Source organism: Larimichthys crocea, chromosome X (assembly GCF_000972845.2).
Source record: "Larimichthys crocea isolate SSNF chromosome X, L_crocea_2.0, whole genome shotgun sequence".
In the NCBI taxonomy this organism is placed as follows: Eukaryota; Metazoa; Chordata; class Actinopteri; family Sciaenidae; genus Larimichthys; species Larimichthys crocea.
In genome coordinates this window covers 39,127,250-39,143,430 of record NC_040020.1, presented here as the reverse complement: position 1 = coordinate 39,143,430, position 16,181 = coordinate 39,127,250, and the positions used below count along the sequence as shown (strand labels likewise).

General features: G+C 39.4%; 1 protein-coding gene across 1 annotated transcript; it reads right to left on the bottom strand.

Annotated features, from left to right (window-relative positions):
- Nucleotides 1–395: 395 nt before the first annotated feature.
- On the bottom strand, nt 396–10,694 carry lrpap1 (low density lipoprotein receptor-related protein associated protein 1). The gene is made up of 8 exons (XM_019278176.2): nt 10,435–10,694; nt 9,264–9,408; nt 5,728–5,858; nt 4,628–4,748; nt 3,582–3,737; nt 2,747–2,829; nt 2,056–2,232; nt 396–1,373 (listed from the first exon to the last, which is right to left on the bottom strand). Exons 1-8 carry the CDS (start codon nt 10,591–10,593, stop codon nt 1,305–1,307), a joined length of 1,041 nt encoding a protein of 346 aa, XP_019133721.1. The 5' UTR covers nt 10,594–10,694; the 3' UTR covers nt 396–1,304.
- Nucleotides 10,695–16,181: the final 5,487 nt, after the last annotated feature.

Genomic DNA, 16,181 nt, shown 5'->3' with positions numbered 1-16,181 from the left:
GTCCCAGCTTGCTTGGCTATCATTCCACATCAGCGCTCGAAAGTATTCGATTGAAATAAGCAGCTTAGAGTTATATCTCAGGTGCAAATTACATTAATCCAGGCCCATGTGGCCCAAGCAGGACATGACTGAGTAATCAGCCAACCGGTAACATTATTCATCACAGTAATCAATGTCTCTCCCTCTGGTCTATGAGAGGGAGGGACTGATGAATGGAAAAGCGCAGGCTCTGTGTGTGTGTGTGTGTGTGTGCTCCAATTTATCACCTCCCTCTTGATATCATCAGGACAAATTGTCCAGTATTTGACGCTAATTTATTTTTATGGTGGCGGTTCCTCACCGGTGTGTGTCTGAGGCAGAGACGACGAGAAAGAAGCAAACAGCATGAGGATGAGTTAGAAAAGCTGAACATTTTACCAAGAATAGCTCGTTAATTTCACTACAGGGACGGCTTTCGTCTACAGGACTTGTAAATAGAAAATGCTTTTATTTATGCCAAAACAGTATGAATGATATGAATCTATATTTTTTAAAATATTACTGTTTGTATGTTGTTGGCACCTGTATCTTACTGAATATTAAAGATTGCTGTTACATTTTCAGGTTTCCGCTTTTCAATGCTTCTAACCTGTATCTGCAATCATCCTTCACTTTATATTGATTACACAATTGCAATAGCATTACAATATTTCAGCAGACGAAGCTATGAGTTAGTACAGTAGTAACAGCCTATCCGATGTTGCATTTATTACTTGGCGCTCTAACGACAGACGGGTGTGGACAAATTATCTGGCCACCGATGTGCCAATATTCCTGCAGGATGAAGTGCACAGTCAGTCAGTTGGCTGTTCTCCAGGACCTGCAGCTCAACTACAACAAGAGTGACTCAACTGCTTAACCATACTCACAAAACTTGGCTTTCTTTTGGCGCATTCTGACATTTCTTTTACACCTTCCTGACTTGTACAAATAAATGTTCCTACAAAGTACCAGACTAATATCTTAACTATTCCATTTCATTCTGTCTGTACCGTGACTGATAACACCAGTTACCTAACACAAAAAGTCCAGCTGATTTCAAAACAAATCTCTCATGTATAATATATACAAACACTCCACAATTCATTCATTCATTCATTCAGGCATTTAAGCAAATCATCATCTAATAACACTAGAAAAGTAGAAAACACTGATTTTTTTAAACAGTACTTGTGGAATGGGGGAACTTGGCATACGTGGTGTGTGGTTGTAGAGACAATTATTTCAGTTCATTCAACCTTCACTGACGTGATGATCTCAGCCTCTCAGAGCTCATTGTGCTGGAGTCCCTGACGAGAGATCTTGTTGGACAAGTCCTGCATATGTTTCTTCATCTGAAATCAAACAATGAAAGACGTGTGAGTGACTTTTGAACTGCAAGATAAAGTCCTGTGCATTGTGCAGTTCCCTAGCTAATGCTTTGCATTCATGGTAAATTTAGATTCAGTCAACCTGCAGCGTTCATGTTATGGAAAAGGAAACTGTAACCCCACTTGGCTTGAATTTATTTATAGCGCCTTATTAATATTTGTTATGTATAACTGCCAAAAACAACACCCGCATGGCAAAAGATTAACACAGATAATAAATATTAAATTGACAGGACCATTGCCAATGATGAGCATCTTTGAAATTCAGCCTGGAAAACTATTTCTGGACTTAGAATTTCTCTCTAATTAACATACATGCTTGACATTATCTTTCTTCTGTTTAATAAACTTGATTCGAAACATGTTATTCTTTTTTGATGAACACAATGGTATAAAGGCGTGAGTATAGAATATTTATAAACAAGGTAAACTATAACTATAAATTTACCTTGTATGAATCCGATCAAAAGCATTTCTTTTGGAGCTGTTAAACAGTTTCCAACAGCTGTTTGTTTATGACAAAAAACTGTTGCTGCAGCTCCAGAAATAAGATGACAGGAACAATCTAACGACGGGTTCTTTACCTCTGCAGGTGGGCCACTGGACAGTAGCTTTGTGGTGTTTGAGGCAGATGCCACCTCCTTACCTTGTAGCCTATCTCCCTGGTCTTCTCAGCGATTGTGTTGTACTTTTCCTGGTTCTTCTTGATGTGCTCTTTGTCTCCTAGAGCCTCCACGTGTCGCAGCTTCTGGTGGGAGAGCTCCAGCTGTTCCTGGTAATGGCTGTGCTTCTCCACCTTGGCCTCGAAGTGCCGCAGCTCCTCCTAAGTAAAAAAGGAAAGCAGGGTGTAAGTTCGGTTCACCTTCAATTACATGCACAGCTGCACAGAGCTGTTGAGATTTGAGATTTGCATCTCAAGTAACAACTCGAGAGGAAATGTCACAGAGAAAAGTCTAGCTGAATGTTTCCCTGTGATACATAAGATCTTGAAGCCAGATATCTTCAAGAGGAATTGAAATTTAAATTGAGTTGTTCACTGTGATTCTCTGCTGATGGGACAAAGGGTGAAAGAAGCACAGCAAGAGAGAGGAGAGTGGAATACTTCATATACTTGAATTTCAAATGTATAATGCATAAAATGTGATCATCACCATACACAAGTGGTACCTAGCTAACACTACACACCACAAAACTTAATATACCCGTTTCCAAAAGATCACTTGATTAAAAACTTTCTAAAAGTCAGGCTTTATCACTCTCATAAAATATTAAGTTTTATGTAGAAACAAATCAGGAAAGGCAGACGTGTCCAAAAAACTGTGATGTAAGAGAGTTACCTTGAGAGAGTCCAGCTCATCTTCAGTGAGGTTGGCTCTCTTGGCAGCCTCCCACAGTTCAATCACTCTGGGCTCCCGAAACTCTAAGGGGGGGGATCACCGAAACAGGGGAAGATGAAGAAAGAACAGTCCAAGAAGACAGTTAGGAGCCTCATCAATACGGAGGCTCAAAAGGATAGGGAGCTTTAAAGAGGAGCTGATGTTTTATAAGATACAATCACAACAGGGAGATTCACAGCTCAGTTTGAGGTACTGCACCTGCACAACTCCGTAAGTGCAACAAACCTGCACATATAGGAAAAAAACAGCCAGCGAAAACAGAGAGGAGGATATTAAGACTTTTATCTTTTTATTTCTGAGATTAGGTTTTGTGCGAGAGGAGGCAGGAAGTGAGGGGAGGATAACGAATGACAGGAAAACAAGTGGTTGAGAGAGAAACAACCTGCGGGGGATTTAGGAGTGAGGAAGTAAAGGAGTCGGTATGAATCAGCAGCAGGAACATCACTTTTATCTAAACTCCCTGACACACTCCCGCAGAAACCTGCACAACTGAGACACCAGATAAACTCTGCAGTGCACTCGAGCAATGTGAGCGATAAAAGAAAATTAAATCACGGCGGAGTGAATGTTTTCTTTAAAAAAAAGTTAAAAAGCAAAAGGACAAGCTGATTTATGACAGTGGGAGGATGCAGAAATGTGGGCTTCTTTAAATAACCTCTTTCAAATACTTCAATTTTAGAGACATATTCAACATGAAACTAGACACTTGAGTTAAGTTGTTAGCATATCAAAAGAGAACAGCCTGTGTGTGTGTTTGGGTGGTACTCTCTCTCACCGCTGTCTTCAGTGAAGCCCTCGTGGCTGAGCTTACGGAGGCGCTCGAAGCCCTGGTTGAGGTCTCTCATTTTCTGCTTCAGGTCTGTGTGCTTCTGGTGCAGCACATGCTCTTTGGCGTCGCCCTCCAGGGGAGAGATCACATTCTTGTGGATTTCTGTTGAGGTGAGAAGAGAAGAAAGAGGGAGAAAGAAAAAGAAAGGAATTAAAGCAATAAAAGACACAAAGAATTTATTGAGTAGACTGGTAGAAAATAACCTGTGAAAATTTTAGGACAAGTGTCTGGGTTTTGTCACATTCATCTATTCATAAGAATCCTGAATAGTCTATGAGCTTGTTCTTATAGGTTAATACATCAGTGTGGTTATGAAACACCTGCTTGTCTCACCCTAGAAAAAGGTTAGGAGGTAAAAAGCAGATAATGGGAAACTATAGCAGCATATGGACTTTTGGATTGAAAGAAAAAAAAACAGCATGAAAAGAAGATCAGGGAATCGTGACAGGCAGTACAAGCATGCATGGATGGATGTGGAGACTACCCTCAAGGCAACATGTGATTGGCTCAATATTCAAAAGCAGACAAGCAGAAAAACACGTAGCATTATGGCGCTCTAACGAAAAGGTTCTGGCACGAAACAGCTGCACAGTGTCAGCCATGTCCGAGGGGAGGGGGAGCCCCGCGTCTATCTGAAGCACAGCTCAGCCGTCTGTGTCAGCTCAGTTTAAAACTCGCTGCTTGATGTGATGTGACAAGCACTGATAGAGCAATGGGTGGCAACATCTGCAGTCTGATACCTGCCATTAACAGACATGGCCACAAGATTGACCTAACAGAGAGCACTTCAGGCATGATGCTGACTTTTGGATGACTGACTTAAGCAACAGCAGAATTGGGAACAGCCAAATATGCACTAAAGAGGGTGAGGTGGTGAATTTCTTTGCATTTATTAACTTTGAAAGGACAGGGCTTAAAGGCTGATAAACTTGGCCTCAGAAAATATACCTCCGCTCGATAGAAGAGCAAAGGGAATGATTCATGCAGCTCACCCTCGGTCCTGCTGACAGTATCCATGAGGATGTTGTACTCATGGGTTTTGTCCTTGTGATGCTGGAACTCCCTCTTCAGGTTCTGCAACTCTTCACTGGAAAACTTCCCAGAATTCTTGGCCTGGCGGGGAAACAGACAGAAAGGCGTCTCAAAAGCAGCAGGAGAGCAACAGACATACTTTGGATGCAGAAGAATGACGAGGCGTGGTGGGTCAAAAAGGACCAGTGCTAGATGCAGTATGAATCCTTGATTAGATGTTTAAGGCATGGATTGAAAAACGGCAATAAATATAATATGTACTGTATAATATTTCTAATAAACATAAACCCAATGGACAGTCAACCATAAGATCACAGCACAATTCTACAAAGAATATTTTACATAGAGGAGATGGGAGATTTTCTTAGAAACCCAGAAATAAATGATCCAAAGGTTTTTATTACTACTGCAACAAAAAGAGTTGTTTTAATGTTTGCATATAAATGTGCTGAATTTTAACCCCACCGCAACGGATACAAATATAAAATCTGATGCTCATTATTGCTCATTTTCATTGCTTTTTCAAACATAATTTGTATGAATTTGTGCTCACAAAAATGCTGTCACATAAGTTTTTCTGCTTGAGTTCTTACACAACTTTAGACTCGTGTAATTTGGAAAATTCTGAGAGAGCAAAAATAAAACTTTTCTCCATTTCTTTCCCAAACTAGTGTCATAGTTGCTGTCAAAGTTCCTGTCAACGTTACCAAAGAATGAGCTTTTGAAAATAATGTATATTTAGAGTGCAACTATTATGTCTAATGTACAGGCTGTGTTCAAAGATAAGTGGCCCTACTGAGTGAGAACCCTGTAGTTGCAATCTGAAAAGCTTTTAACCCTGTAAAACATCTGTAAAATTGGGTGAGCATTCTTTTATAGCTGATTTGAGTTTTGTGCCTTTGTTTTATGTAACAGCCATGGTAAGAGTGTTACCCGCCAGCTACAACTGGGAGCCATAGTAGTTTCTACAATGACACTACAGAACATAGGGCATACATTCAAGGCACTGTTTTCAAAATATATTTCAATATTTTTCTTCCTGGTTCATCCCCTTACACACCTTGTTCCAGAGTTTATCCAGCCTAGGATCATCAAACATGTCGCCCTCTTTGGTATCGTGGTCCTTCAGGTAGTTGCTCTCCAGTGGTCGAGTGTCTCTTTTCCCGTCCATTCCGTACTTGGCGAGGATCACTGCATGACACAACACAGACTTTTTTACTAATGGTCCGATAAATAATACCGACGTGAGCTTGCATGGAGGCCATCATGAGAGGAAGCTGTTTGATTTGCAGGGAAATCTAAAGTGACTGAGATGCAGATATATTCATCATTTAAATAAGGCTCCAAAACATTTCACATCAAAGATTACCCACAGGACACGCAACCCAGCAGCAACTCATTAATTCTAAAGTCACCAGGCACAGTGAAGAGAGTCACTGAAAGAGGGAATCAGCTGCTGAAAATAAACCAAGCAGACCAACAAACAAGGTGCAGGGTCTAGGAATCTGACGAGAGCTTATCAAAACAAACCAACGTCACTTTTTGACGTAAATAGCACACTATGAGGTGAAATTTGTGTGCTTTCCGGTCGTGCTGCTCCTAACCTGAAAACCTTTTGAAGATGAACGAGTGAGCGAGGAGAATAATGCTCATTTACTCTGCCGCTCATGATACTCCAACCAAACATGGCAGGAGGCTTGAATATACCAGGGAAATGAAAGAAAACCAAAGATAAAAAAAAAAAGATTGAAAACCCAAAGACTTTTTAATATAGCCAAAAAAACATACTGTGCAGCACAACATACTGTACACTGTAAGAATTTCACGATATCAGAATTTTAAACTTTGATACAATGCTAGTATTAAAAATTATTCTGAAAACTATTTTTAATACCACAACAAGAAGAAGTGCTGCTACAGAAGTCACTGAACACCGATTAGGACGAGCGGCAGTTTTTCTGACAGAATGACTGCTTTGACTAACTGCCGTGTTTTTTTTTTTGTTTTTTTTTAACTTGAATACATTATAATATTTCTGGTTGGTTATTTTTTATGTCACCATTTTAATTCTCTGCTTTATTTTAGTGTTTACTCGCAAACTTTTTAATCTGCTCACCTTACTTTTCCACACACAAACACATGTCTCTTCACTGCACACACACACTTGCTTTACCCACTTCTCTCTGTTTCTCTATCACTGCATCAAACAGGAACAGCGAGACACCCAAAAAACTAAACTTTTTAAATGTCTTTATCTTTCACAGCAGCAAGTCAGACGTGTGTGGGGGAGGATTATTGATAACGTCAAAGCAGATCGAAACCAACCAGCCAACACAGTGCTCACATCTTCAACGTAATACCAGATAACATCTTTCTGTGTGTCTGCAGAGACTGATCGCTAGACTGTACAGGAGGAATAGGGAGGAGGAGACTGCCCATTAGTTAATCGATCATGGATGGCGCTGTCCTGATTGCAGGTCTGTTTTTTAATAACTTTGGTACTTTAGATTCTATCGAATGTCTAACAGAGATTGTATCATTTTAAATCACAGTATCAAAAAAAGTGTGATACTTTCGACACCCCTCATACACTTTATCAGCAGTTTAATCCATTGTTAACATTCTTGACTGCTACATAACAATACAAAGTTGGACTTCACTCTGGAGAAGCTCTGCCCTCATTATTCTGCTCTAGTAAACGGTTATTGCAACTCAGCACCATCTCACCCTTTCAGTAACTGAGTGTCACTTATTAACTGATACTTCAGTGTGTCTACATGCAGAGGGCTGGTTTATAATTCTCATAAAGAGGATGCAAGAACTTGTACACGATCTTTGCTGCACTGTTGAGCTTGTATACTACATTTTATGGGTTCAGCTGAGGCTTTTGACCCAAGTGATCTACAAACAGTAAAACAAGCTCAGTGCAAGGTGTCAGGACTTGTCTCTAGGCATATCACACTGACTATCAAAAAAAAGAAAAGTGTTACGATAAGATAAACAAAGAGAGAGACAGAAAAGATTGTTACGCCCATTTAGAATGACACAAGGACAGGATTCAGTCGGGGAGAAGGTAGCTTAAGGTCTGCGGTGAAGATTTATATTTAACGTACAAAGGCGGCAGAGAGACTCTGGAGCTGGAAGGCCACTTTGCCACTGGGGAGTGAGGGAAGAGAGGAGTCCAGAGCTGGTGAACTGCTGCCCGAGGAAAGTGTTCACTGGCTGCTAGTGGCAGAATGCTAAGCAGACTGATGTGTGTGGCTGGGTCATTGCCTGCAGGAAGTGAGGCAGAGATTCCTTCACACACTAAAACACCACCTCCGCATTCAATCAGGACCGGGTTAAGCATTTGTCAAAATATGCCAGTCCTGTCCTTTCAGCATCTTAGAAACTTCAGGGACAGTGACTGTGCGTGAATTGTTAAAACATTCTTCACAGTCCAAGTACACGCTGAATACTCTCTGGTGCATGCATTATACTCTCGCATTCATATGTAAGTGACACTACTTAGAATTTGGTTCGCAAAACTACAAATATATTTCATCATAAAATTGTTCTAATGGATGTAGACATCGGGACTTGGATGCTTGGTGCTCACCCCTCATCATCATAATGTTCACTAAATGAGCCCTGACTTTGTACAGGATCAATAGGTGCAAAGAATTATGGGATGTTTTAATCCTCTAATGACCGTGAGGTCCATAATGAATTGAATATCTCTTTGCCAGTGTTTCATATATGCTCGTACCTTTCGGATACTAAATACATATGCTAACACCGCACATAATGAAAATCGCAGCCTCTTAGAATATGCTATAGATGCAGCTGCAGGCAGATCTTGGCGACAGTCCAACCTTCATAGGGATGAAGAATTGTATTTCTTCTCAGGCTTGGCTGATGCAGTGGACAGTAACACATTAGTAATTTCTACCAGCCAAAGGGCAGAGTTTATTACATTGCCTATTATATCCAGAACAATGCTTTCCTTGGTGTTTCATCCTGATAGGTTCCAGTATTATTCCCCATGAAATGAACATTTAATACATAAACTCTAAAAAAATATGTACTCTCTCTATCATTAGCTACATCCTCTATCTGCTTTTTTTTAATGAAGATGAATGGACTGTATTCCCTGACTAAAATAAAACTCATCTTGACTGATCTCTTTAAACCACTGGCTTTAAATGGCAACACTAATGAAGTTTCACACTAGACAGAGAAGACAGACTATATCATATTAACCATTAATCTATCAGGATTGTGCCATTTGCCTACAGACAGACTCTGAATATAATGTGCAAGATACAAGGCTATGAAACATTCCCAAAAAGTAGAGCTGATCAACTTTATTTAACCATATTCATGTAAACCACCTGCAGTATCACTTTAACAAAAACACTAGGATTAGCATGTGGTAATATTTTTAACACAAAAAGAAATCAAGTCTGGGGAAAACCCTGTAGTAATGAAATGAAATAAATATTTCATCTTTGGAGCTGCTTATATTTCATGACGGTTTTTCCATTTGGTGAACACCAACAGGTAATTCTGTTGACTCAGGCCAAGATTTCAAGCATAAATACGAGAGTATCTCACCGTTGAAGTTACGTCGCAGCTGGGCCTCTCTCTCCCCGTTTTCATCCAACCCCTCCACCTTTATCTTCTTCCACTGCAGCTCATCTTTCTCCTGGATCTTCAGGTCACTGTGCAGCTCAGTCTGCCTCACCGGGGACAACTGCATCTGTCAAAACCAAAAAACAAGAGACAAGATAAACATTAGTTAGACAGAAGGAGGCAGAAAGATTGAGGGGGTAATGAGTGCTGTTTAAACTAGCCAGACTGAAACAGTGACAGAGCAAACACACTGTACAGCAACTGCAAATGAGGTTTGGAAGTAATGTTAACTAAAGGTTATTTGAATAATGAAAATGGAAAATCATCTTGTCAGCTTGTCAGCTCTGACAAGTTCAGGAAACAACACCTCTGCTGCATAAAGCATGGCATACTGGAGAAGAGTTATGACACTTGGTCCAACTCGATGGACCTGGATTAAAAAGGACCAACGTGTAAGATGCAGTAGCATTGAGCAGGTGTAGCTGCTGACTGTAATCCCCTCGCTTCACTCTCTTCTTCCTATGGCGACCATGAAATGTGTGAAAAAGAACAAAAAGGCCCAATCTAGAGCCAGCGTTTAGCTTGTCCTTTGTGGGCTACTGTAGAAACATGGAGGTTCAACGCAAAGTCTGTGGCATCTGACGATATAACAGGATTATTTTAAGGGTTTTTTTTTTCTAGGTGACATATTATATTCAGTTTCTGCCATATTCTGTAATTGTGTGTGTGCTCTCAAAGTGGGAAACTGGTCTGACAACAGCACTGACTTACAAAAAGCTCACCCTAATAAACTCATTTGTTTTCCTCTGAGGACTTAAGGGCCAACTGGGTAGATAATAAACATGGTTCTAGTGCTTCAATTACACTCCACCATATACCCACATCTTTCCCAACAACCCTCCAGTAATAAGACAAACCCCCCAGATTATTGACTGTAAGCCTCACGTCCATCACAAAGAACACATGCTGAATAACAACTCAGCATCATCTCCATGTATGTTAAGGCTGCATCTTCATTTAAAATCCAGACTGTGGACAAACAGCAGGGGATCATTTCATGAACCGACAGCTAAGAGCTTGTGTCATTGTGTGGGTGCTGCTTCACATGCACCGTGTAAACATGTGATGCTCTGTCTCATACAAACATACGTACCCGTTTAGCCTTCTCCCACACCTGGTTTAGCTTAGCTATCCTGAACTCCGTTTGCTCATCACCACCGCTCGGCTTCTGCTCGTTCATTTCACGGGAGTATTTCCCAGCCATTACACTCACGCCAAAGCACAGAGCAACGACTAAACACTGAAGCTTCATCTTAAAAACAGTAATAAACAACAAACGCCAGGCAGATATCTAACCGGACGACACTACAAATGTTTCTGTTGCTGCGGCTCACTGGAGGACCACTAGTCATGTGCCCACTTCCTTAAAACACAGCATTCTGGGATATGTAGTTTTTTGGTCTCAGTTAGTGCGTTATTAGTAGAAGAGATACGACCTTTTTTGAACTACAATTCCTGAAATGCCACTCTTTACAATGGCTGGATGCTGCTCACCTCATAAAAGTGACAACACGATTCAAGATTCTGCATTACAGGTGTACTTGCAACCCAGTGAAAAAGATTTACTGACTCTGATATTATATTATATTATATTATATTATATTATATTATATTATATATTTTTATGATTATAGATATTCGTGTACTTTGCTTTAAAGTTTCTTGCAGCATTTCACATTTTAAAGACAGTAAGTAATACTGTAATACTAAAAACTAGAGTGATTTAAGTCTATTAATTTATAGAAATTGTAAAAGCTTTTAATTTTTTATTGATTGTTAGTATACCTCCAATTTCTATTAAACAGAAGGAACAACCTTATTTGTTTTGAAGTTTACTTTTTTAATGTACACTGTAGATTATTTTTTATCTTTCCTATATGATTTATTACATATACTATTCATATATGTGTGTGTATGTATGTATGTATGTATGTGTTATGGACATTTAAAACAAACAAACACATGAAATGTGTATTTAAGGTCTCACAGCATGAAGGTTCCTGGTTCGAATTCTGTGTCGAGTTTGCATGTGACTCTAAATTGGCCGTAGGTGTGAACGTGACCATGAATGGTTGTTTGTCTCTATGTGCCCTGTGATGAACTGGCGACTTGTCCAGTGTGTACCCCGCCTCTTGCCCAGAGTCAGCTGGGAGAGGCTCCAGCCCCACTATGACCCTGATCAGCATAAGCGGTTACAGATACTGCACAGATATTTGTCGGCTGTGTCATCTAGCGACTGTAAGAATAAATGAACATTTGAAATGTGGGATACATGCAATAAAAAGTTATCCAGTACTCGACCTAAAGGTTAAAAGAAGTTGCAGTGAAGACTCATTCACATTACAACCAAACCACGAGGAGAATGCAGATGGCATTTGATATCACATATTCACAACAGCCAAGCTAACTGAATTTAGTAAGAGACAGAATGAGAGCAAGCTTTTTTTTTTTACTGATCTCCTGAACTGGTCGCTTTGACAAAATTGTTTATATAGCGTTCATGCCAATACACTCCAATAAGTGAACTGAATTCAGATCTGAAGATATATTACACTGGGAGAACAGGAGGGGAAAGTGAGACAGACATGCAGACTGTCAGACAGAAATACATTATATTGTACTCACTCGCCTTGGAAATATTGTTTTAGAACTTCACTGTCAATAAATCTCTCTTCTTCTGAAACTGGAGTGAACTGAAGATAGATAGAGAGAGAGACAGAGAGAGAGAGAGAGAGAGAGACAGAGGGTGAATAATGGACCTGTGGGTGAGGGTAATTTTAAAACCGAAAAGACTCAAAAATCCTTCATTATTATCCTGATAGCAGGAATCCAATTAGAAGTGCTATTTAAATAAGGATTTGACCATTACATATGATTTGAAAACCAGCAATCACCCCTAGGCAGTAGTCAGTTTAATTATCTGAAAATTAATGGATTTTAATTAGGATATTATGAAATTCGGATACACAATACACCCAATTTACATACCCCAGGTGTTTTGTATTCTATAAATGTAGTGCTGTGTTATTTTACCTTGCAGCTGCATAATCTCTGTCAGATGGTATTATTATTGTCTTGTTACTCTAATACCAACAGATAAACAGATATTGCAGGGCAGTTATATTTTAAGGGCCATTTTCTATAGTTAAAAAACTGAAGAGAGAGCTCTGTATACTCTTTCCTTACCAAGATTAAGATGTTCTGAGTCATGAAAAATTACCATGCTAGTGGAGTTTTTCAGCCGGCCCATCCTTGGACAGTGGTGGACAGGATGCTCAGGGTGCTTGGCTGCTTGCTTCATTTATTCTCTGTCAAGGGTCATTGACTCAGATATTGTAATTCAACAATACACAGAAGTTTATGGTACAACCTCTGACTTTGTTAGCACCTTTTTTCCAACAAACTTCCAAAGTTAAATTTGGGTATTTTAAGTCCAACTCTGACTAAAGAAAAAGCTATACTCTGATCAGATAACACACATGGTGTGACAAAGCACAATAAACCGGACCACTTTCTGTATAAAACTCTCCTAAACTTTTCTATAACTTCCCCTCTTCCCTTGTTGTGTTGCATCTCTATTCACTGCATGGCCGTATAACAGCTTCTTCAGAGATGTGCTTTTGATAGAATCCCACTTAATGAACGTGTCTGCCTATGAAGACAACAGGCCAGCTTGAATTCAAAAGGTCAACAACAACCAAAGGCTCAGATGTTGTCAGGAAACAGATTTTACTGTCACATCTGAGCTTCTGACACAACTGCATATATGTGTGCATACACACATACACACACAAACATCAACTCATGCTCATTGAATGAACAGTCTTAAAATGTGAGTGTGAGTGAATAAATGCATGAGTATATTATTTAATGTGTATGTATTTATGTGTGCCTTAAAGTGTGACAAAATAAAAAATAAAAATGAATAAACACTTTCTTATAACTCATATTTAACACATTTGTACATGATTCAATTTGATTCAATTGTAATGTCATAGATCACAGAGTGATGGAATAGAGAGTGAGTGTTGTGTGTTGGTTTAGTTGTGATTGGGGTGTAAGCCTGAACAAATACAATACGTGAGAGTCTCTGGAGTGGGAAGTGAAGAAGAGAGGGAGACATTAGGCCAGTGGGAGGTTGAGGCACAGCAATCTGCCCACAGAACCGTGACTGTTATATAAACCATGTTTGGTGATGGCGTCATTTAGTCTCCCTTTGGCTTCCATTAGGTGAAAGGAGAGAAACAGTGTCAGGTGGGGGAAGAGAGCAGTGAGACAAAGACAGTCAGCAGGAAGGAAAGCGGGAAAGTGAAAAAGACAGAAGGAGAAAGAAATTAAGAGATTGAGATAGCAGCTCTTTTATCAGCAGGTTGTGTTGTCCTGTGGGTGTTGAGGGGGAATCATAATGAAATAAAGGATATATTCAATCACTGACCATGAAACACAGTCATTAAGACTAAGTGATTGCAATAAACAGGCTTCGATCATATTATTACTTGTGCTTTAACTGCAGGGAACAACACGAGCAGACATCACATTGACTTGGTTCAATTTAGCTCCTGACTAATAAAACGTGCAACATTGCAGCTTGGCTACATTTTGCATAATCTCTGTGATAGAGCAAAAATGTTAAAAATGTAATGCATATTTAATGGCAGAAGATACAGCAACTGTTTTCGCTGTTGAGTGAAAAGAAGAAAAACGTTCTCCCCTACCATTTATTTTTAATTACATTTTCCTTTTAATTGTCACTTCAGACACTGCAGATGAGTCCCCTGACTCCTGAGTTACACACACTAGAGTTTAATAATCTTTCCACAAAAAAAATAAATATATTGGGTTGTCTGACTGCAGATTCTGGAAGAGTGAAGAAGAAATGGACATTTTATACAACATATACAGAGCTTCAATAAAATTAGAGTAAAGGCACTTAGTTATATGTTTTTTGTTAAATCGAGACTTAATTCTTTGGTACACATCTGGAAATCTGGCAGAGATAAATGAGCAGTGTTGTAGCACTCAAGATCAGTTTCAGTCTCAAGACCACTTTTGAAGGCCTTGTCTTGGGATCGAACTGGATTTTCAAGACCACAACTGCAGAGATGTTACTAAATTACTTGTATATTGTATCATAATTATTGTGGTTCAATGTAAAACTTCAAATGCAACAAGTAACTTGCCTCATTTCCAATTTGAGATTTGTTCTGCTGTTAATGGCTGTGACCACTCCCTGCCCCCCTTCATATGCACTACAACAAAGTGAATGTGTGAGACAGGGGAAGAACCTGTGATACGAGATCAGCCAAATCTTCTGTGATGATATGCTGTGACCATGTCAAACTTTTATCAGCATTTAGAGAGATGAAAGAAAGGAAGCATTTTAGCAAAGCTATTGTTAGCAATCTGCCTCTTTATCAAAACAGAGATCTCTTCACTGCTCACCTAAAGAAATTTCATGAATATTAACTATGCATACAGTATTCGTTACTGCCTGGTTTTGGTCTTGTGGTCACCCGGCCTTGATCTCCTTGAACCCCTCAAAGTCTTGGTCTCAGTCTCACTACACTCTGGTCTAGGGACTTGGTCTCCGTTTAGGTGATCTTGGCTAAAACAGTCTAAAGAAGCATTATATGGAATCTGTTACATTTATAACAAATAGTAAGTAAAGTTTTTGCAGGTCTGTGATATTATATTATATGACTCTGCAGAAACAGATTTGTTATGTCATTTTAAAGCCAGCGTCTGTCTCTTCCCTGCCTCTTCCATCTGTGTCTCTGTATACCAGCCCAGCCTGGGTCTTTGAAAAACATGAAGAAAACATCCCCAAAGTCCCCCAAAGAAAAAAAAAACATATTGGTTGACATTTGCTGCAGCTAGTGAGCATCACTATGACTCACAACTAGTCCAAATGTGCCAGATGTCCAGGTACTGAACTGGGCTCATCCTCACCAAGCAGGGCTCATGTTCGACATGTTGTTAGACCGATTGTCCTCGCTTCAGCAGCACAGCTCAGCAGGAGTCAGAGCCCTCCTGGGAGGCTTCATAATATATCCATAGAGATTCTGTACACCCAGTACAATTTGGACAACAATATTTTGTACTTTTGTTTTTCACATTTATTAACATTTCATCCGTCACCTTCTGCATCTCTTATTGACCCTTTTAGGCTGAATATATTAAGTTGCTTGTTGTTAGTTATGCAGTTGCTGGCCAGTTTATTTATTTATTTATTTTGATTTTCCTCGCTGTAGCAATGCTGTCTATGACTACTGGTGCCTATAAGCATCACAAAATGTATGAAGCAATGCATAAAGAAGATCCTACGACTGAAATATCTGTGGTAAATTTAGGGCATGGTTTAAAGATAAAAAAAGCTTCTATTTATGTTTAGCTGCAGAAAAGAGATTTTTCTGTTCGTTGTCCTCATTTTCAGCAAAATGATCAGCTTGGAGTGTTCATGTGGTCAGGTGGACAGACAGTGGGGTCTTTCAACATAGGACATCTTTGATGCAGTTTCCAGCCTGAAAGTCAGCATGAAACTGAATTTTCTTTTTGGGCCAACAGGCAAGCAATATATTGAGTTCATAGTGATTTTCATCAACCTCATTTAATAAAATACAACATACATAAAACAATAAGTGATGCAGCATAGGTCATCACATAATACATTGCTATGATGTAGTCATTCTTATGAAGTGTGCTGTTATAAATAGGATCATTATAGGATGTCATTTAATTTAGACTGAACTAGTGAATTTTTAAAACAGAACTGTGATTACTTTTGTTCTTGTAAAGTTGGTGATCCAGACTTCCCGTCTGTCCTAAGTCTTTCAGCTATAT